We start from the raw sequence: 23138 nt of genomic DNA on the forward strand, positions 1-23138 counted from the left end.
TTATTGAAATATCTTTTACATAAAAATTACAAGATTAAAATTAATAAATTACACAAGATGACAAAATATAACAATTATTATAATAAACACACCTTGATATAACACTGCGGAAATTAAATCTTCACCTTTTCTACTACCGCTTAAATAAGAACAGACCAATAAAATAAGGTAAAAGATCAAGGAATATACATAACGAAGAATATAATAATAAAACTTTAGTTTAATATCTTTAATCCTCAGTAACGGTACATCACTTTCCTCAAAAATAAGAATAAAAACATCACAAATATACATCACTATTAAAATTAAATAGTGTTGCCAGTAAATGTTACTTAAAAGTGGTTCACATCACGCGAGGAGTTAAAGAAACTACATGCCTAGCAATTTTTTTTTAATAGTCCAAAAATATATATCCTAACATTTTCTGTCACAAAGTGTCCAAATGACAGTCATCTGACAGTCACAGATTACACAAACAATAAATCGTTTACTGGCAACACTTAAAGTTTATACAATAGAGGAAAGTATATAAATGCAGGTCCATTCCGCAGCGTTATGTCTAAGGTTTAGCCGTCTCGAGTCGTCGTTACCTATGAAAATTGTTGACGTAGGCGTTTATGTTTTAACTATTATTTATTCTAATTTGAGAAAGAGTTAAGCAGGAAAATCTAAAGTTATTAGGACTGCTTCGTCTCGTCTAAAGAAATGTCGTAAAGTGAGCATAAATTCATTTGATCTATTATAAGAGACTTCTAAAGTTCTTAAATGTACAAAGAGGTTGGATAGAGGTCGCAACCTCATTCATTCAGTCCAAGGCAGTGTTATTGTACCTTGGCGCGAATTGAACAATGCTTAAGGTCAATATCCCAGACCGATTGTTTACAGATTTCAATTATCTTTTGTAGTATCTCGGTATTTGAGATTCTACTTTATCGAGGGTAGGATATTTGACGAATTTTTTAACATGCTTAAGAGTCGATTTGATATAAAATTTCAAAGGGAACTGGATAAAGATTCTTTATAAAGAAAAAAAGAGTTTATCTGAAGTTTTCACCTAACAAATGTTAAAAACGAACATTACATATCAATCAATCTTCATTAAAAACATAAACGCTGACGTCACCACACAGAACTGTCATATTCCTTGACAAGGAACATTAGATTGGACCACAGCAACAAACCACCATTTAAATAATATAAGCTGCATCTCGACATTACTACGAATTTGTTCGGTCTGAGTGCAAGCGGTGATACGTCGGACTCACAGATACTCACACCAGAACATTTAAAAACGACTTGTATGTGCACTTAAAGGTGTATTGTGACTGAATGGCAAGTAGTATAAGTACTGATAGTTCTACAAACTTATGTGTTCCGTTGAAAATGGTGCTAGTAACGCTGTCATTACTTCAAAAGCAGTTGAATTCGTTCGGATTAATTTTATTTCCGATTTCCGCCACCCGCAAAAATAAAATTGTTTTGTTTTATGTGATTCACGATTCAGTGTAGTCATCAAATTACTTTAAGAAAATGTCACTAGTGTATATTGAAATATGCATTTTCTTAAAATGTCTAAAGTTGATAAATTTATAGCCAAATTCCAGTAATATCTTGAAATAACTGAAATATTATTATTCCCAGGGACATGACAAATGTAAGTCCGATATATCACTTTACGTAACATTGGAATGCTAATACATATTTATACCAAACACATGTATATTTGATCTCAAAGAGTAAACGAATTTTATGTCAAATCTGTCAATTTTTGTATTTTAAAATGGCACTCTATTACAAATACATAAGGTTCAAATTCATATATCTTGGAATTAAGTAAAAATGTCGTTGAAGCTTTGAAATCAAATATACATAATAATAAATTTATACTAAGCAAAAATAGCAACGAGTTTTGTCTAAATTATCTATGGTCAATATTTAATTTGACAGCCCAATGATTGTTTATGGTAAGTGATGCTAAATAGAAACGTGAAAAGTCTTCTTAAATATAGAAGTTTCTAGATCGAAAAATATTTCGTTGATTTAATTGTTTGATGATGGCAATACTGAAAATAGTCACTTTCCCTCGAAAGGGTTGCCAGACAAAATATTAAGATACATTTTAATATAATGATTTATAAACTGAAATAAAAACACATCCCACACAATCATTCGGCTGTATGTTCATTTAATATTTGTACAACGGGACTTTAAAATCTTATTAGATTCAAAATGAACTCTAAGATGTAAGGAATAAAGTACAATTTAAACTGTGGTAGACGTTGATTAAGTGTCCTATTTTAAGGGCTGTTAACTAGTGTTGTTCTCTGTTATCGATAGAAGTTAATAATTTAAGATAGAAAAATAATATTTGAAATATTTTAATATTATACTTGTATAGGAAGACCAACCATTTACGATAGCTATATAATAAATTATGACGTCATACATGAAGTCAGGAAGCCCGAGATATGTGCTTCCAACTATTTATTTTAATACTACTGTGGCCTATGTAGCTATACAGCATTAGACAAGTTGAAACCATAAGTGTATTTCATAAACTCAAAAAAAAACTTATTATGAAATACAAAACGATTCACTACCAACTTTATAGCGTAGTCGGTTAAAAAGGGGGTATTTGCAAGCCTCAGAACTACGCAATGTAAGTACAGAACGGGATGTTTTTAATCGGAGTATGCACATCCCCAATTCATTATCACTGTTGGTGAAAGCATTACAGTAAAACCCAGTATATAAAAATAAAGGTCTTTGCAAATTTAAACTATCAGATAAAGAGCATATACCATCACAAACCAACAGAATTAAGAAAATATTTGGCCTAAATCGATTCTACAATCACAAACCATCATTCACAATTGAATTAAGTTAATATTTGGTCTACATAAAACTTTCTATCATAACATAAGTACACAACCTACCTATCGAACAACACTAGGTCCCAGCTGGTCTCCCGTCCCGCTCTGGCGCGGGGCGAGGCTATGGGTGTGAGCTACACGACGACTACGAGCGGCAAGTCGGCGATCATAAAGACTGCGGCGGCGGGAGGGCTCGCGCCGCGGCCAGCCCGCCCGCGTCCAGCCGGGGCCAGTCCACGAACTCCTTGCCGTGTCTAGGGAATATAAGATTATTGTGAATTTTCCTCCCCGTTGACCTAGGTATCGCTGGAGTGATACATTTTAGGCGGATTTTCGAGCGCTACGTGCCGATGACTGGCAATAAACAATCTTTTTAAAGATATTTGAACGTTATTAAGTTTAAGAATGAAAAGATGCTGTTCGGACACAGTGCTAATGCAGCACTGTTTTGATAACGCGACAACTCAACGCTGTTGTGGCACAGCAACAACACGGGGCTATTTTTAAACACCTTCAACGCAGCAGACAACCCAGAAGTATTTTGACATGGACGTGAACGCGGCGCTGATACCGTAAAATGAATCTGAATAGAGTTTACGTCAATAAAGTCAAATTCGTTTAATTTACGTCTCAACGTAGTTTTGACACAGACATAACTCGATGACATTGTATACAGTAGTGCAGTGTTGTTATCTATTCGCACAGGGACTACACAGTTTTGACACAGACTCTTCTCAATAACGTCGTGTACAGTAGTGTTACCTGCAGATGAAGGTGAGCGTGGCGGTGACGGCGGCGCCCCAGAACATGAGGTAGAGCAGCACCTCGCTGGTGTAGCGCTGCGGGAGCGCCGCGCTCGCGCAGAACATGGACACGGCCACCAGCAGCACCGACGGGAACTGCCCGGGGACACAACAACATCAGTATTCCTTATAATATTCCAATACTCTCACACAACGCCTTGTATTATGAGTAGTAGACAACTGATAACATATTGAAGCTAAATTACACCCAAGCACAGAACAAATGATCGTGCTCATCACTCAAACATTTGACTTGAGTGGGTATCGAACCTCCTGTATAGCAGTCAAGGCCAACAACCACTGGACCATCAGGCTAGCCAAAAATGTTTTAAAATCACTCCCGCAGTAAGAAATTTAGTCCTCGTGTCGCGGGGGGTTTTACAAACATACAAATCACGTACACACCCAGACTTATAACAAGCATTAGTGGATCACACAAATGCTTGTCTCACGCGGGCATCGAACCCACGACACGACGCGCACAGTGGTGGTGTGGTAACTTGTTTAACCAGTATGTACTCACCGTGATATACTTCCAGTCCCTGTCCCGGCGCAGCGGGCACGGCAGCGAGTTGCCTTCACCGTCCGAGATCACGTATTTACCCAGGATAAGGTCGATCGAGTCCTGGAAAACAATAACAAATCATATGTATAAAGTGAAATTATGGATAAATATACGCAGTAAAACAATTTTTGTTTCAATCTAGTATGGTTCTAGCCTGGAAAATGGTTTTGATTCGAATATTGGTTTAACCTGTTATCTAAAGGTTATAAATATAATATGCCCCATCTTTTATGCAACGCCATCTAGCCTAAAACTAACGAAAGCTTTTACTATCAGTTCTAGACAACTGATAAACGTATTAATATATTTCTAAATACATACATAATATTGATAAATGAAACCCAGATATAGAAAACGTGATCGTGCTCTTCACATATTTATCCTGGGTGGGAATCGAACCACGACCTCCGATATAGCGGATAGGGCCACCAATGATGTGATAATTTAAGTAAATTACATTTTAAAGAATGGGCCGTCCCGGATCTTTACTTGTTCACTTATTCACTACCGCGACAAGTGGGGTAAGAATAAAGAGTCTCGGGCCAACATTAAAACATTGACAATGTTATAGGTATGTATAGTATGGCGTACCTGTCGGAAGCCGTCGCTGAAGTTGTTCTTGTAGTAGCGTGTGAGCGAGTTGATCCCGTCGCGCACGAGGCCGAGGTGCGTGCGCGCGCCCGTGCGCGTGAAGTCCGTCTTCAGCGCGCCCGTGCCCGAGTACTGCGTCGAGATCATGTCCGCGTGGTCCGCCCACACCTGACACGAGGGACACGACAACAAAACTTCAAAAATGGATACATATACACTTTCATGTCATATTTATTTATTTATTTATCAGAAAAGAAACATACGGCTTAAATAATTACATAAGATATAGCAGACAATAAATTATTCATGATAACATGATGGAATAATGATTCATACGCACTGAACTTCTTAATAAATGTTTATTTTTACGTTTGGAAGGGTCTCAGTAAGTCAATATATTAAATAACTTTATTAGACTCGATAATACAAATTTCAATAAAATGACAGACTATCATATCATCAAGTCATTGTTTCCTATTTCTAAGGCAGTATAAGGCTAAATCTGATTTTTTTTTGTAATGGTTTTCGATTTAAATGTCTTTTTTTTTCAGTTTCCGGCTTGTAGTCCATTGTTTAATAATGGATACGATTTTTTAATTTGACCCGCAAACATAAATTGTTAAAATTACAGTGAATGAAATTTACGTGTAATGTCATGATTGTGCATACATTTTACGACATCGTTACGTCACAAGCCCCTTCTCCTTAAGTTTAAAGCAGATTATCTTTGTCAATTATCTAAGTGAGGGACTTGCAATTATCTTAATAGATTTTCCCTTTTATACCCAGTCATCATCTCTATTATTTTATTTTGAGATAAGCTAACAGTCAATAATTTCACGTTTTAAGATTGCCTGAAAAAAATATTCAATAAAAATAAAAACTTATAAAATTTCGATAACTCAAACGACTCACATTATTAAACAGTTTATCGAGATAGGGATGCTTCTCGTCGTCGCCGCTGGTGACGGCGAGCAGCCTGAGCGCGGCGTCCAGCTGCAGGCGCGCCAGCAGGCTCTGCACCACGTTGGTGCGGTCCAGGCAGTCCACGCAGTTGGTGCGGAACACGCCGCTCTGCCGCAGCAGGACCGTGCCGCCGCGGGACAGGAAGTACCCGAACTCCGTCTGGGGACGAGATGGTTTTGTACTTCTAGACGGTTCTAGAGGCTAAAGAGATGATAGTGGGAAAGGGGAGACCTATATCCAGCAGAGGACAAAGGATGTGGATGATGATGAGTTGGTGTAGGTAGTATAAAATGAATTGCAATCAAATAACAAAATCTGCAATTTATGTTGTTTTCAATAAAGTTCACATTAAAATTAAGTACTTAGGTCAAAGTAAGCTTTAGTTAATATTTAAAATAAAATTGGATGTATAAAATGTTCTTATTGCGTAGTTTATAATTAAACTTATACGAAACTAATTCTTAGCAGAATTTTATTTTTCATTAACGGAAATGTTAAAAGGAGTAGAACCGTATTTTTTTTATTATGTAGCAAAAAAAAAAACATACACAAAATTTCTGTCTACAATCAACCCCTATTTGTGAATTAGCTATAACCGCATAAGTGAATCGATCACAGGTTAAGCTGTGCTTGACGCGGTTGGTCTGTAGATGGGTGACCATCTTTGTCATGACGAGTTCCTCCGTGTTTCGGAAGGCACGTTAAATTGTGGGTCCCGGCTGTTATTCCTACATCTTTTACAATCGTTACAGGTAGTCAGAAGCTTGGAAAAGTCTGACAACCAGTCTAACCAAAGGGTATCGTGTTGCCCAAATAACTGGGTTAAGGAGGTCAGATAGGCAGTAGCTCCTTGTAAAACACTGGTACTTAGCTGAAACCGGTTAGACTGGTAGCCGACCCTAACATAGTTGGGAAAAGGCTAGGCCGATGATGAAACTTTTTATTCCTTTTTCCTTAGAAAAAAATATACATTACACTCAACGTTTTCTAGTTTATTTAGTTCGGATATTGTTACGTACCTGTTCATGCGCGATCCTGTCGGTGAGCACGGTGAGCCTGTAGTAGCGCATGCCGCGGCACTCGGCGTGGAAGTCGAAGGGCTCGTAGCGCACGCCGGGCAGCGCGGCCGCCGCCACCGCCGCGCGGAACCCGCGCTCCAGCGCCTCCTCCTTGCCGTGCTGGTCGATCTGGGGGTGAGGTGCAAGGGTTCATATGAATGGTGTATTACCAATATTGACTGCACGTATAGCCGACTGGTTAAGGTTATCACGCCAAACACACAGTGCGCGACGTGTCGCGGATTCGATCCCCGCGGAGGACAAGCATTTGTGCGATCCACGAATGCTTGATCTGATTCTGGGTGTCTTTATGTACGTGATTTCTATGTTTGTGGAACCCCCGCGATACAGGAATTAAATTCCTTCATGCAGGATCAGGGTCGTTTTTTAAAAAGAAAATAATTATATGTTTCAAATAATAAAAAAAATGCACCCTTGAATAACCTGCACCTACGACTTGTATTTGTGATATTATTATGCCGCCAAAGGACCGAACATGAGACATGAGTACGCGATGGCGATGTGACGTGATGCCGCGAGTAAACGTAATGAATGCCATTTGTAAGTAATTCCAAGAATGAACTTTCGTACAAAGTGTTCACAATTTAGTTACATTTTTATTATCTAGTTTGTTTGAAAAAAAAACTGCCAATTTGCGAATTATAGAAACCTATCATGACTCATATAATTAATAGCTCCTAACCCTAACCGTGTGTCGAATTAGTGTCGCCACGTTGTATATCTACCTGAACACAGTTCTTTTAGCCATACAAAATTAAACCCACTCACCAAGTTCACAAGCACTTGATTCCCATATCTCTGCTGCTGGTCTCTCAGATGCTTGGTGTAGGCTGCCACGTGGTCTTCATGTGCCAGCTCCATAGCCGGCTTGTACTTAATGTTCGGGTACTGGCTCCAGAACAATGGTATGGAGCCGCGGGTCTGAACGAAGGAGGACTTCTCACCGCCTCTCTCGATTATTTGTTCTGTTTCAACGAAGTTTGCTACGTTGCCCTGTTAAAGGAAGTTGGGTTTTAGTTGTTGGAGTTAAAGTTTATATTTCAATGTTGATTCAGCGGAGTTAGTGGTAATTTGGTGTTATTTTAAATTGTGTCTTAGCGGTTAGAGTTCAGGTTTATATTTAAATGTTGATTCATTTATTTTGCTATACTGTAGTGTTATTCGAAATTGGGTCTTAGTTGTTCGAGTTACGATACATATTCTAGCATTAAAATTATTACCTTGCTTTTTGAGTAGGTGGGGTACATTGTGCGCAACATCGTTATTAGGGGCAATGTTAACTTTATTGCGTGGACAATTATAAACCAGACAGGGATAGTGTACCAATGAACAAACTGTATAAGGCTATTGCTGTACAAAAAAGACTACGTGCTCTTTAAAACATCTTTTCTATAGCACTAAATAATTGTCAAATAATTAAAGTAACTTACAATCACCAGTCAAGTATTTGACATGCTCGACTTGTTTCATAGGTGGGTGATACATGGTGTATTTTAAAGCTCAGATATTTTGTTCCTGGTCTTTTAGTTACAGGTATATTACCTGAGCGTCGACTCCTCGCATGAAGAATCTGGTCCCGGCGCGGTCCACGCTGCGGCGGGAGACCAGCGACCACGTCAGCTGGTGCCCGTTCACTACCACGCTGTTGATGGACACGACTGTACCGGGGTCAAGGAAATATCAACTAACACCGGAATTATTTATAAAAATTAATATTTTTGAGATTTTGATTATATAAAAGGTAAAAACGAAATAGTTAAGCAGTAGACTGTTCTAAATTTTCCCAAATAAGTTATTTTCACTATAAACAAAATGGAGGTTATGCAAAAATGCCATGGTCGTTGGTCGTCGTTTGGTAGATGACCGACAATAGACCGGTAATAGACGGAGATTATACCAGGAATTTTCGAACACAAGGGATGACAATTTTTTTTGTATCAGTCTATTTGTACGAAACCCTCAGTATCGCGACTCTGAATCACACTTGACCGAGATTTTTCCACTGTAGAATCAAAGCTGAAATGTTGAAATTTCATATTCTTATTTCAATTGCCAGCACCAGCAGCAAAAGCACTTAGAAAGAGTAAGCAAACCTGGCTTTCTAATGTAATTTGAACTTTAAAAAGTGCTACTTAGCAACCTAATTTGAATAACTTGATTTTGTGAAGTTAGTAAAGGATACAGCCTTGTATGAGGGGCAGCGTGAACTTGGAGAACATCTGGTCTGAGTAGTCCCGGAGCAGGAAGCCGTTCCACAGGAACCTGGGGTCTGCTCGGTTCGTTATGGACATCTGAAAATGTGACAGTTTTATAGGCGTTGATTTTAAATGTATTTATGCGTAATTTTCTGGTCAAGAATTGAAATGGATGGTTTTATTTATTTATTTGACTCTGACTCTGCTAGCCTTCAGTATCGCACACCTGAGACGGTGTCCTTTTTTATCTTATCACCCAAAACTATCTCAGCATCCGTAACTTTGTTTCCTTTTTCGTTAACTCTCAACTTCGGATGAGTTGTTTTTTTTATTTATCGTGACATTTCAACAATGCTTTTTCGACTATGTGTTTGTAGTAAAAAAATTGTTATCATTAAGAATTATCGTGTCGCACTGCGGAGTAAAGGGAAATTCTTCAAAAACGCATCGAGTTTCCTTCACCATTTTTTACTAAATTCGCTGTAAGCACTTCATTTCAATTCATAATTTCATCTGTTATTAAAATAAATAAATGATGTTTGTTTACCTTGTGGAAGTCAGGTGCTACGGAGTGCAGCCTCTGCAGCGTGTGCGTGAGGTCGTACCCGTAGGAGAAGTAGATGCCGGGAGTGTCCAGCGCCTGGCGGACCATGCGCTCGTATGTCGCGTTATCTTCTATCTACAAGAGACAATATATACTTAAAGAATATCTAAACTGTGATATCGTTGTGCCATATGCGGACGTTGAGTGGAGCATGAGCGCACTCTCCCGCCCTAACTAGGGTTTTGGGCGACGGTACGGAAGTGTCTGTCGTCCGAGTATAGGACCCACGGAGGGGGGGCCACATTCGGTGCTATGGATGTGGTCCCAATACGAGGCCGACGTGTAAAGATCGTCGGCCCCCACACAACACGAGAAAGTGACCCACCGGCTCACACTACTGACCGGTGGAAGCTCGCGGTCGGTGCATGAAGGATTGCAAAGCACTGAGATACGCCGACACAAAAACGCGGATGACGTACCACGGCGGTTCAGGTTTAGTCAGTAACTCTGATATCCCCGCCTTACCAAAGTACTCTGTAAAAGGGACATCAATCAAAAATTGCAAAAAGACTTACACGATTTTGTGTAACGCGTGATGAATAATAGTGTTTCGAGACACGTGATTTTATCGAAATCGATCCAGTCGTTTGAGCTTGAACAATGCTTAGTGGAGCATACCTGTTTGTTACTGAGGTGTGTGTTCGAGCGAGCATACGGGATGATGTCAGAGCCCGCCAACTGGTATATGTCGTGTCCATTCAGTTTACCCATCTGTTAACAGAATAAAAACTCTTTAACTTTATAAAAGTTTCATAGCGTAAAAACCCAACGGGACCCAAGCCAAAGCGGCGTCCTCAGTTATGAGCTGAAGCAGCTTATGATTAAAGACTAAAGGATAAAAAATCCACAGAAAAATGATAAGCCAAACGGGAACCGGACCCAGCCGGTGTCCATAGTCATGAGCTGACGCGGTTTATCCTTACGAACTAAAGTTTTTTTGAAATACTTAGGTCTATGCTGATAAATTAGTTTGAGTATACCATTGTAACATTTAAGTTACACGGCCACATCTAAGAACGAAATTTAGCTGTCGGTGCAGAATTGGCGAAGCAGAGGATTTCTTATGACACTAGAAAATAGACTCTGATGGTAAGAACATAAAGTAAATAATTGTTTGGCGTTCTCTCGAAAATGCTGTAACGAAACAAGCATTTCAGACTACGATATTTAAGTCTGTTTTCGAATGTTTCTACTCAGCGCTACGTCACATGTACCGGCCGTAGGGCCAGCGCAGCTATTTGTCTCAAGATTTCTCGTGTCGGTGACTAAGGCAGACCTAAGGGCGACACACACACTGCACAATTCTTGATACGTCTGACAGATTCCCGTACGTGGTAATTGAAGCCCATAAATACTTGGAAAACAAGGTGCGCGTGTATTAAATGGTGCACATATGCTACGGTAAATAATATTTTTGTAACGAGTAGATTACAAACTGATTAGAAAAAGTTTGTAATAGTTGAAGATAAAGACGTTTATTTTGAGTAAGCAAACATACTTTATATGCTTACATTCATTTCGGTCTAGCTGTTTAGGAGTAATTCAGTGACAGATACACACATACATTAGAATTATACACCTAAATATAGCATAGGTATACTTTTACTGACTTTCATTGTCTTTTAATCTAACTCACCATACTTTTTGTCTGATAAAACGGTATATCACGACTTTTATATACCCGGTTATCTTTACTAACAAGTGTTTTTAATTAAGATATGTTCTAGACTCACCAATATCCTGTATTTGGCTACAACTAGATATAGTCCTGATAACAGTTTGATGGTGCCGAGGAAACCACATACTGGCTTGTATGCGTTCGCTGGAATCGGAATTTTTACCGTGCCATATTCTGGAAAAAACAGAACAAAAAAATAATTCATCAGATGACTCCAAGAAAAAGGTTAATTGTGGGTTTCTGAGCGTCATCACCAGCCTAGCCTTTTCCCATCTATGTTAGGGTCGGTTTCCAGTCTAACCAGATGCTATCTGACCTCCACAACCCAGTAACCTGGGCAACACGATGCCCCTTAGTAAGACTGGTTGTCAGATTTTACGCTTCTGACTACCTGTAACGACCAGCAAAAATGTGTAATTATCAGCTGGAACCGGTGCCTTCCGTAACACTGATGGTTTCTGAGCATGCGCGAGTGATCTCGTGATTTTTGTCAGTTGTAGAGGCCAGGAGGCCGCCTGCCCACGGCGGGCTAAGGCGTGGGTTAAACTTATTAGAATTCCACCCTGGAAAATTAGTGCCTCTGGTGCATAAAGTTATCTTTGGCTATAAACATAAATAAGAGACGCAATTTGTGGGTCGGCCTAAAATTAATGTCCATAACAAGGTTACAATGTGACCTTGACAGTAGCAAAGTTGCTGAACTTCCTAATTTTTTTCAATTGTTTGGCGTAGCCGCCACAGAAATGCCACATCTGTACAAAATTCTAGTCTAGCTAGCATAGCACCTTTTATAAGATACAGACTGATGACTGACGCCGACAGACATCGGAGCCCCGGGTAATATTGTTTCGCTATTTCCCTCTGGATACGAAGTACGAAAACATAAAATTTTTGCAGTCTCTTTAAAAATTTGTGATTTTGTTCATAATCTTTTACTAGTCTATTACTTGAATTATAACAAACAATTGGATTATATTAGTATGATTACAGATTTCTGTATTTCCTTTTACAGGTTTCTTTAAGCTAATGTCATATGTAACTACATTCATTAACAATAATCTCAGAACAGTTAACCAATTTCATTTTGATCTCAAGTTGTTAAACACTATGAAATTAGAAAATTATGCTATATGAGCCTCAGATAATGATAGAAATTGTATCTTTTAATAGATAAGATGTATTGCTAAACACTGGAACAATGATTTTAATTTCATTCTAAAGAGAAAATACAATGAAATTATTGGCATGTGCATGTTAGATGAAATTTAATTTGATAGGCATTTGTTTGACTTGTTTCTTGAGTAACAAGTTCTTTTGGACGGATTGAGGATTGGATATTTCTATAAATGGATTTGTACATGTAATGTGAAATGAAATGAAATCATTTATTCTGCAAATAGGATATTTCATCACTTTTACATGTCTTTTTATGAGAACGCTGAAGCCGACATTTCCTATCAGACTACCCTGTCGAAACAAACTCAGGGGTTGTAGTTTCTTTTAAAGTCCAGACAGTTTTAAAATGAGAGTAAAGTGTATAAACTAATGCAGAGTATTTCAATGGAATGGATAATAATATACCTGCATAAGGTTTATACTTACAAATATATTATATATATGTTGGAAAAGATAAAAAAAAAACGCAACTAAGTTGCATATTGGATTAAATAAGAATTAATATTAGTAAAAATAAATTCATGCAAAAGCACAAAAAATGTCAAAACTGTAAAAGATTATATGCAAAAGCACAATGTTGGAGGTTCCAACCCAATAAAGGCTAAAATTACTTTGACTTCTTCAATGAGACACATACTTTAAAAAATTTAAGTCATACATGGCAAATTAGTAGACTCTGAAATTGTAATTTTTAGATAATGATGGGCTTGGGTGATGAATGAAAAATAACTCACATTCCAAGCCTACTAGTATTATGACATATCGCAAGGTTCAAACTCCACATAAGACAAGCATTTGTGTGGTCTATGCATGCTTGTTCTGAGTCTAGGTTTCATGCACCTGACTTGAATGTCTGAGTAGCCCTCAAGACACAACATCAAAATTTCTTGGTGTGCAAGTCATCTTAACGAACTAAAAACAATACCATGATGTACCTTTGACTACAGCTTCCCCCGTGACCCGGTCAATGACCATGATCTCTGTGGGGTGTATTGTGGGCTCCAGATAAAACTTATCTGATGTTGTGTATCTGGAACAATGATATACAAACTATGTTAGAGTTGGACAAGAATAGAATAGATTCATTTATTTGCTTAGAGTGAAGATTAGTCAACATAATGTATATAAATAATTAAGGTATTTTTCCTGTAAAATTAATGCATTGTAAAATAATTATATGAAATATGTAAAAGCAAAAAATTGTTTTCCCTTATAAATAATATATGCTACTTCAACTGTAAACCTGATTTCATATACAACTATTGTTGCTTGAGTCCTGAAATTTCATTTTTCTTGCTTAGAGAAAGACAACAGAAGTCTAATAAGGAACTAGATTGTATAAATTTAGTAGATAGTCAGCCAACTTTACTTACTCCATTTGTTAAAAAAGTTCAAAAAAGGTACATGATTTTGGTGTATTTCTATACAAACACATACATTTTATATCAGTAGTATCAGTACATAAACAACTGGTACATTTCATTGGTGTTATCATGTATATTTTTTTTAATTTTGAACTATCCTTTTAGACAAGAAGTCCCATCAAGTAGTAGCCTTTTTTAATTGTTTAAACAAATGGAGTATAGTTTCAGAATACCCACATAGCATAGCACAGTTCAGTAGCTAAAAAAATACATGTTAGAAAAAGTAAATGTATCATTATCCACTAAGTTGTAGGTAAGTGCAAAGGTTGGCACGATAATTATGTTGGAGGAAGATGTATTAGGTACTTCATGTTGTAATAAAAAATATATATCTAGTGGGTACATGAGCCTTACACAATTATAGTTAAAATTCTAATTAATTTATTTAAAATAAATGCAATGATCAGAATTTTAGTACTGCCAATTTTCATAACGTATTTTTTTTTTTGTAATGATATCTTTTGAGGCTTAGGAAAACAAACATTATGCCTATATGAAGGTCAATAAATATAATGTAAAAACGTAATAAAATATTTAATTCCACGGCATGGGGCTGTGTACGTGTTATTCATGAACTGCAAATAGTAATTACACGGTGTATTACACATAATTTTATACGGCTTCAGCGAAAACATGAATGTAAAATGTTAGTGAGGTAATAACTAAAATGACACTTAATTAAGGAACACCAAAGATAAACACCAATGTTATTCATAAATAATAAACTTACAATTTAATATCATCGTGAATAAACAGGCGATCTGCCATTTTTGATGATTTATAAAGAAATAAATTTAATTTTCTACCATACACTTGCGAAAAGTTGACATATATGACATGACACTAGTGGTGTCCACGTATTTTCTAACTCAGCTGTAAAAGTGTGGAACTCAATCGACTAAAAGCTTCGTTTGGAAATATACATGTGATGTTGCAAGTATGTACTATTATTGTTTTTAGAAACAAAAATAAAATAAACGATACAATTAGTTTTAAATGAAAAAAGCAAATTATTGTTTGTTTCAGAGCATATTATGCCATAAAAATGAGCAAATTACGCTAAAGGTTTCTAAACGAATTGAAAGTTTTCCTTTATACGCTAATTTATAATAGTTTAAAGTTGTGGAAATGACGTTTATGAAAAGCCATCTGCCATGGTTTGTTATTGTAAAACGGAACGTGTAAGAGCAACATGCGAAAGTGGTAAAATAACCTATAAAATACAACAATTCTGTACTATTCCGTAGAACAATTCAGTTAAATAGTCGTAGCATGTCGTGTTAATTAGAACTATAAATATGACGACAACGACAGATACAATTCCGTTTATTAAAACTATTCACGATGGCGAAGAAGTCGAGAATTTCTCAGAGGAATCTGATGAAGAAATTGAAGTAAGTTGGAAACTTTCGCAAAACCCCAATTTGCTGTAAATATATATATATATGTATATATTGTAAATAAATGTTTGGAATACATTATTATATATGTTCAGGGGTGAAAATCTTTTCGACAAATCCGTTTTACAACTTTGCCTGAAAAATAACACGTATATTTTGATAATTTTCTTAATTTTGTTCTCAGTATCAACCGTCGAAGCAGAAGGTAAAACAGAAAGCAGACTTCAATCCTAAGTTCCAATTTGTTGGTTCAGTTGAGGAATATAATAAGGTAAAAACAATTTATTAATGCCAAGCATTTGTAGTTACTTACATTAGTAATACCAGATATTGGTTTGCCTAAGTTGTCACCTCATAAGGAACGGGATTACAATAATGTCTTATAGGTGAGGTTGTACAAGATTATCAACTGTTATGAAATACCCATTAACAATTGAAAAAAGGACTCATATTTTGCTATATTATAGAAAAATACCATAAATTAATGATTAACAATGTAAATAGCCAGTATGTACACATAAATGTGTCCTTCCATAAAAAAAAACTCAGATATATAAAAGTAAGAAAAACTCATTAAAAATAAAAGTTCATCTTTTTAGAATCCATGGGATGATCTGCAGAAGTATGTCAGACGTAATGTTAAGCAGACACTAGACCAGAAGATAGAGAAGAGAAGAGCACAAGTAAAGGTTCATGGAAACTCTAATGACGTTGACACAGACTCCGATGTGGAAGCTAAAGGTAATAATTAGATATGCATTGGCGCCTGAGTACTGAATGCATAAAATCTGTTTTAATGCTGGGTAATGTTATCTCTACATCTTCACCAATTTCCTTAGGTTTGGCTAATTATTTTAATATTCTGGTTTCCTTACTATACTTGAATTATTTATTTTATAGTTCATCTATCCCGATAATGATTTGTTTGTAAACAGTTTTTAAATATATAATTATGACCACAACACAAGAAAGTATAATAATATGATTTATAAGTTTACAACAGTCATAAAGTGATCAAAATTAGTAAAAGTCGACTCTAATCATTATGTTTCTCTGAGTTGTTGATATTGTTGTTTTCCTTGCAGACAGTGACGTGGGTGAGCTGGAGATATCGGACGATGAACTCAAAAGAGATGAAATTAAAACTAAACAGAGGAAGATCACTAAAAAACAAAAAATGCAAGAGGTCAGTCCTGTTAATACAGTTACAAATTGCGTTACTTTTCGGGTCAAAATCTCTACTTCATCACGTAGCACAAATACTTATACAAATGTTAATTTTTTCATACTTTGCATAAAGTATCAGATGGTATCTTAATTATTATTCACATATGTGTTAACGAATATGATAATAATTTTATTTTATTCTAATAATATCTGGCTCTCTGGGGCAATAGCAGTAATTCTAGCAATTCCATGTTTTCAAGTCATCTCTTAGCTTCATATAAGTCTGGCTGCTAATCACACTAATAACCATCACACTCCCATAGGCCCTCGAAGACGAGACAGAACAAGGCACCCGTATCGAGTACGACTCGGACTTCTTCGAGGAACCTCCTCCGTACGACGAGAATGCATCCTTCTACATGATGAACCTGTCCCGGCCGCTGCTCAAGGCGATAGGCTCGCTCAACTACGTGCACCCCACGCCCATACAGGCTGCCACTATACCAGTGGCGTTGCTCGGTTAGTAGACATATTAGTGTTGAATCTGTTGTGTTTATAATGTCATTGACAAATTCATTAGTAAATTCTAGGAAATGTACCAAATCAACATTATAAAGGAGATTATGAATCTCAAGGTGCTGAGTGCTAAACATTCAAACAAGCTGTGTAAATGATGACATTGTTAAATTTACCAAAAAAACATGATTAACTTATATATGTCTCGGGCGCCCCTAACAGTAGATTATTGCCCCGTTTATTGGGATCGCCTGAATTTTTTATGACATATATTGAGTTCTAATCCTATGCTTGAGGATACTGCTTTGGCGAGCTAATGTTTACGTAGAGGTGAGTTGGCAAGACTCGTCTGTATCGCACGAAACCTGTCAAAAAGTTCAGCCTTGGTAATCCGTATGGGTCAAATGTGTGTTCTTTTGACATGACGTACTGTTCGCCCCCCAGGCAAGGACGTATGCGCGTGCGCGGCCACGGGCACAGGTAAGACGGCGGCCTACATGCTGCCCATCCTGGAGCGGCTGCTGCACAAGGCGGGCGGCGCCGCGCGCGTCACGCGCGTGCTCGTGCTCGTGCCCACGCGCGAGCTGGGCGCGCAGGTGGGTGGCTTGTAGCTTGTGATGAGAGGAATAAGGTCTAGAATGAAATGACACGCAAATATATTAATAATTTAGGTTTATATCCCACTTTGGATAAATTATTTTATAATGAGTATGATTTGTTTTGTGTCTGGGTATAATTTATCTACTATGTATTTAATTCTTATACTCAAAGCTTAACCCCTTTCACGGCATTTTTCACCGTGCATAGCTATAGGTATTTAAATATTAAGAGACAAAATTTTGCTTACTAAGTGAGAATTCTATCCTTGTAACTATGCTATGATTGACTCTACAGTTCTGCTTTTTGGTAGTATTTATAGTTTTATGTGTATTGTATGGTTTTTGTCAGGTCCATGCGGTAACGAGGCAATTATCACAGTTCACCCCAGTCACCATCGGTTTGTCCGTCGGTGGATTGGACGTCAAGTATCAGGTTAGTTATATAAACTTACTAATATAGAAAAGCATTGCTTTTGGTCCAGAGAACAGGGTAGAAAATTAGCGATTCAAAGATAAAGTTAATCTCTTCGAATTCTGGATTTAATGTCTGACGGCTAGACTTTGTTTTGTTTATTTATTTCAGGTACACGAAACAGAACAGTCATTAAAATACATAATATTTATGTTTTCCTGTATTTATGTTCCTGACACTGAAAAATATTCGAGCTTCAAGAACTGTCAAGAAATACACGTAAGAAAAGTCACATCAACATAATACTCTCCACAGGAAACAGTGCTCCGTCACAACCCGGACATAGTGATCGCGACCCCGGGGCGGCTGATCGACCACATCCGGAACACGCCGTCCTTCGGGCTCCAGTCCATCGAGGTGCTGGTGCTCGACGAGGCTGACAGGTGAGTCTGTTCTGCTAGAAGGTGCTCAGGGTTTGAGAAGAAAGACGCTATGTCATGATGACTTACTGTTACTGACTAGTTTACATTAACCGGAAATACGGTTCTGGTCTGGTGTGAAAGCTCTGATATAAAAAAAAAAATTCGCATTCATGAATTTGCTTATACAGTTTTAGGAACCATCATATTTTCATCATTTGAATTCTAATAACACAACGTCTGCTTAGGTTTACTATCAGAGTAACGTGATCGAAACGTCGAGCCATTAGAAGTAAATGCAAGTTTGATAATTTTTTATTCAACTTATGAGAGTACTTATTAAATGATGTAACGGTTTACTCACGCGTATTTATCGGGGTAGCCCGACTAGTTTCGGACCGAACCTAACCTAACCCAACCGTTACATCATTTAATAATGAATCAGTCTCACGATAGTTATTATAAAAATTATGAGATTACGTTCAGTTCTTATTGAGCCTTAAAATAACTTTTTGTTAAACGACTCCCGCATTCATTGACTTATTCCTTGTGTCAAACATTCAACTCACATGCACAAAGACACCCAGATTCAGAACAAGCATTCGTGGATCACAAAAATTCTTGTCCTACGCGGGTATCGAAACCACGTCACGTCGCGCTCAGTCGGTTTGGCATGGTCACCTCAACTCCTCGGTTATCCGTGCAGTCAACTCCCAGTTACGTCAACCCCTCTCTCTTCCCCTGACCTGCTAAAACCCCACCTATCTCCACAGAATGCTGGACGAATACTTCGCAGAGCAGATGAAGGAGATCATCCGTCAGTGCTCCCCTAAGCGGCAGACCATGCTGTTCTCAGCCACCATGAGTGAGCAGGTCAAAGACTTGGCTGCCGTCTCTCTCAAGAAGCCGGTGAAGCTGTTCGTGGACTCCAATAAGGATGTAGCGTTTAATCTGAGGCAGGAGTTCGTTAGGTAAGATGTGCTGTTTTATTTTTTGATACTTTAGGATGACTTGATGAAAACTAATAGTGTTGTTTTATGAAATACTAGGCTGTTAATGTAGATCTGCTGGACGTAAGACTGTCTTGTAAAGAGGAATGTCTGAAGTTTTTTTCTTTTTTAATGAATAACGTGCAGTACGTTATTAATTTGTTTTTAACTACTTTTGAAATGCAATTATCTATTCCGGACCAGTTCTCTGACTATTTGTTCCCCAAGATAAAAAGTAGTCATATAAATAATTGCACATGTACACGACTTATTTGACTACAACAATATATATTATGTGTAATTGAATGAATATTGTTCGTGTGTTAGGATCCGCCGCGAGCGCGAGTGTGACCGCGAGGCTCTGCTGGCGGCGCTGGTGTGCCGCACGTTCCGCGACCGCGCCGTCGTGTTCGTGCAGACCAAGCGCCAGGCGCATCGCCTGCATGTCGCGCTGGGACTGCTCGGGGTCAAGGTAGACCACAATACATCTTAAACATATACTCGTAGGACTTGAAAACTTAACACTATACTCCATTTGATTAGGTACTTAAAAATGGTCGTTGAAAGTTTTTTTTTGCCTAAAAAATATTAAAAAATACGAAATCAAATATACAACTGAAGTAAATCAGTTATATATTATTGATTTAATGTATCCACATCCATTTTTTTTAAATATCCCCTACCTTCTCTCCGTTTTTGTAGCATTTCATTGCTACTCTACTCTTATTAATAATAGCGTGATACTATAGCCTAGAGCCTTCCTCCATTAATGAGTTATCTACCACTAAAAGCTTTTTCAAATCAGACCTAAAGGTTAAGTTTAGATCGTTCAAAAAAGCTCTTCGTAATATAAAAAGTGTATTTAATTCTCCATGACTCTGTAGGTAGCGGAACTCCACGGCGCGCTGAACCAGCCGCAGCGCCTGGACTCGCTGAAGCGCTTCCGCGAGGAGCAGGTGGACGTGCTGGTGGCCACGGACGTGGCGGCGCGAGGCCTCGACATCCCCGGCGTCAAGACTGTCATCAACTTCACGCTGCCCGCCACGCTCGAACATTATATACACAGGGTCAGTTACTAGTCACATCATTATTTAATTAATAAATTTTATTTAAGTTGTATAGCTGGATTCGGACCCATAGTCCTTCATCATAAACGGACCAGGCAGTGTTGTCCCAAGTCGACGTCTCGACCTTATTTTTTTACACACCCTATTTTGTATACCTAAAGGAGATTGATATTACGTGGTTTCACTCAAATGAGAACTTTGTTAGTGAGGGGTAATGTAATAGTTCAACATTGATTGTAACATTAGATGGGTGTAGGTTATAGTTTAAAGATCTCACGTGTAAAAATGCTAGCTGATATTTAGTGTTTCTTGGCAGAAAGTTTACTGTTTCCATTTAAAAAAAATATGGCAATCACAATATATCTATGTCCCATATTCGTTTTTTTACGTATATTTTATCGAAACGGTATTAGAACTATGACAAGGCCTTGCCCATACTTGTTTCTTACGTATATTTTCTCCACAGGTGGGTAGGACAGCGCGAGCGGGTCGCGCGGGCGTGTCGGTGTCGCTGGCGGGCGAGGCGGAGCGCGGCCTCGTCAAGGCCATCGTGAAGCGCGCGCGGAGGCCCGTCAAGTCGCGCCAGCTGCCGCCCGACATCGTGGCCAAGTACCGGGACCGGCTGGCGAGACTCGAGACCGAGATATGTGAGGCTAACAAACACTACTGCACGGATAGAGTAACTTATGGAGTTTTTTGCCGGTTCTTGTCCATAAAAATGACACTTTCTAACTATGCAACTAGACTCATTATGTTAACGTTTTAAAGTGTGTCGCGGTTTGTATCCCCGCATAGAATAATTAAACTTATTAATTTGTAAGCATGTAGCAGAAACAGTTATTTAATGTTATAGTTAATGTGTCTCAAGTAACTTGCAAAAATTAAAGGATGAATGGTATCAATACGCATATGGAAAAAATTTTTTTAGACAGACGTGTGAAAGTTACCAAATCATGATTGTTGTTAAGATGATAACCCACTCAGCTATTTAAAATTAATTGATTATTTTTTTTATTTAAAAACACTATTCTAAATAATTTTCTACCAACAGCTGCAATACTAGACGAAGAATACGCAGAGAAACAAATGAATAAGATGGAGAAACAAACAGCAAAGTTAGAAGGAGCCATCAAGACGGAGGACGGGCCTCGGATAGAGCCGCAGCGGCAGAGGGAGTGGTTCCAGACGCCGCGCGAGAAGAGAGAGGAGAAGGAGAGGCTGGCACTCACACGACACCCTGACCAAGGTACCAGATATAATAGATTTATAATATAAAGGAATAAATATCTAATGTTTATAATTCCCATGTCATAGTGTACGTGAATGACCGATTGACATGAAATTTTGAGTCCGAATTGGTTAGGTCTGTGAATTGGACAACATCTATTTTTCATACACCGGGAATATTTTTTGTTATTATTCGTATGCAATGTATTTTCTTCACCAGTTTAACCCCTACCTCCATAGCAAATTTCATCGACATCGGTACAGCCGAAGTACACACGTACTTTCGGATTTGTAGTATTAGTGGAATAACTTTAAGACATCAAAACCTATATTTTTATCATTCAATAACTACTTGATACTGACAACAGACAAGAAGAAAGGCGGTAAGGGTAAGAAGCGCAAGCGAGACGATGATGATGATGACTCGGGTGATGACACGCGCAAGAAAAAGCGCCCCACCAAGCACAAGCCGAAGGACACGCCGGAAGACAGGGTCAACAGGGAGATGGAAAAGGTACGTACAAGTTGTGGTGTCCTTGCATATGCATGGATTTGTAGTCACTAGGTGCAGGTTCGATCCCAACTCAGGCAAAGTACCAAAAAAAGTAAAGTTATATGTCCTTTCTCAATTATCCTTAGACACCGCTGATAACGGTGAAGGAAATTATCGTGAGGATTCCAAGCATCTAATATACTTGGAATGCTCACGATCATATATATTTATAGACTAGTATAGAAAGAAATTCATGAAAAAAGGCAGTGTTCCCTGACACTTGTGGCGACACAGTTTGTGGCGACTTTTCTTAGAATAGTCAGTTAGAATATGTCGACTCCGGCTAGCTTAAAAAATAATATTTGGCATGTGAAAATGATGGTATTTATTAAATTTGTAGAATTAACTATTTCATTCGAAACTATATATAATTTATATAAATAACGTTATGTTCTTGGCAAAAAATACTTCTAGAAGCCGAAATAGTCATATTATTTAACTAATCGATAAACTCCTTCACAGGTCGCTCTCCTCCAGTCCCGTATGGAAAAACGCAAGAAAAAGCAACGTAGGATACGCGCAGTTGACGATAACGACGACCTTCCAAAACAACGCCCTAAGACAGCTAACAAAAGCAAGAAGAAACAAAGCAACTTCGCCACAGACCTCACTGACACGTCCCGAACCGCGGCCAAAAGACTCCGATACGACGCTAACAAGGCTCAAAAAGGCAAAGGCATGCAGAAAGGCAAGCCTAAAGATAAAGGAAAAGGCAAGCCCAAGGCGTTCGGCAAGCCTCAAATGGGGAAAAAGCCTCAAGGGGGGAGAAATCCTCAAGCGGGAAAGGGGGGGCGGAGGAAAAATAAATAAATGTGTCTTTGTTTAATTTTGTGTT

The 23138-nt window shown here is 38.0% G+C and overlaps 2 protein-coding genes across 3 annotated transcripts; one reads left to right on the plus strand and one right to left on the minus strand.

Moving 5' to 3' along the window:
• Positions 1-642: 642 nt before the first annotated feature.
• Positions 643-14813, minus strand: LOC113494384 (phosphatidylinositide phosphatase SAC1-like). The gene is made up of 14 exons (XM_026872699.1): positions 14685-14813; positions 13466-13560; positions 11410-11528; positions 10295-10387; positions 9620-9751; positions 9060-9168; positions 8420-8535; positions 7646-7870; positions 6818-6985; positions 5748-5957; positions 4833-5000; positions 4200-4301; positions 3636-3772; positions 643-3127 (listed from the first exon to the last, which is right to left on the minus strand). Exons 1-14 carry the CDS (start codon positions 14720-14722, stop codon positions 3040-3042), a joined length of 1800 nt encoding a protein of 599 aa, XP_026728500.1. The 5' UTR covers positions 14723-14813; the 3' UTR covers positions 643-3039.
• A 299-nt stretch (positions 14814-15112) lies between these two features.
• LOC113494385 (probable ATP-dependent RNA helicase DDX27) lies at positions 15113-23129 on the plus strand. 2 transcript variants are annotated; one of them, XM_026872701.1, is made up of 16 exons: positions 15113-15348; positions 15539-15625; positions 15954-16095; positions 16440-16540; positions 16845-17040; positions 17482-17633; positions 17986-18069; positions 18364-18491; positions 19241-19438; positions 19784-19928; positions 20341-20523; positions 20990-21170; positions 21575-21769; positions 22119-22264; positions 22766-22973; positions 23010-23129. In XM_026872701.1, the coding sequence occupies exons 1-16, from the start codon at positions 15253-15255 to the stop codon at positions 23111-23113; spliced, it is 2346 nt and encodes a 781-aa protein (XP_026728502.1). In that variant the 5' UTR covers positions 15113-15252; the 3' UTR covers positions 23114-23129. The 2 variants fall into 2 exon arrangements, with proteins under 2 accessions (XP_026728502.1, XP_026728501.1); XM_026872700.1 differs by having other exon boundaries at positions 22766-23129.
• The last annotated feature ends 9 nt before the right edge of the window (positions 23130-23138 follow it).

Source organism: Trichoplusia ni, chromosome 5, assembly GCF_003590095.1.
Source record: "Trichoplusia ni isolate ovarian cell line Hi5 chromosome 5, tn1, whole genome shotgun sequence".
NCBI lineage: Eukaryota > Metazoa > Arthropoda > Insecta > Lepidoptera > Noctuidae > Trichoplusia > Trichoplusia ni.

Bases quoted from the DNA above. Each gene is read 5' to 3' on its own strand.
- LOC113494385 (XM_026872700.1), top strand. From the start codon at position 15,253: ATGACGACAACGACAGATACAATTCCGTTTATTAAAACTATTCACGAT. The intron at 16,096-16,439 runs GTAATAATTAGA...TTTTCCTTGCAG, and splicing joins CTCCGATGTGGAAGCTAAAG to ACAGTGACGTGGGTGAGCTG. The intron at 17,634-17,985 runs GTGGGTGGCTTG...GGTTTTTGTCAG, and splicing joins CGCGCGAGCTGGGCGCGCAG to GTCCATGCGGTAACGAGGCA.
- LOC113494384 (XM_026872699.1), bottom strand. From the start codon at position 14,722: ATGGCAGATCGCCTGTTTATTCACGATGATATTAAATT. The intron at 6,986-7,645 runs GTGAGTGGGTTT...CCTCACCCCCAG, and splicing joins ATCAAGTGCTTGTGAACTTG to ATCGACCAGCACGGCAAGGA. The intron at 4,302-4,832 runs GTACGCCATACT...ATTGTTTTCCAG, and splicing joins TCAGCGACGGCTTCCGACAG to GACTCGATCGACCTTATCCT.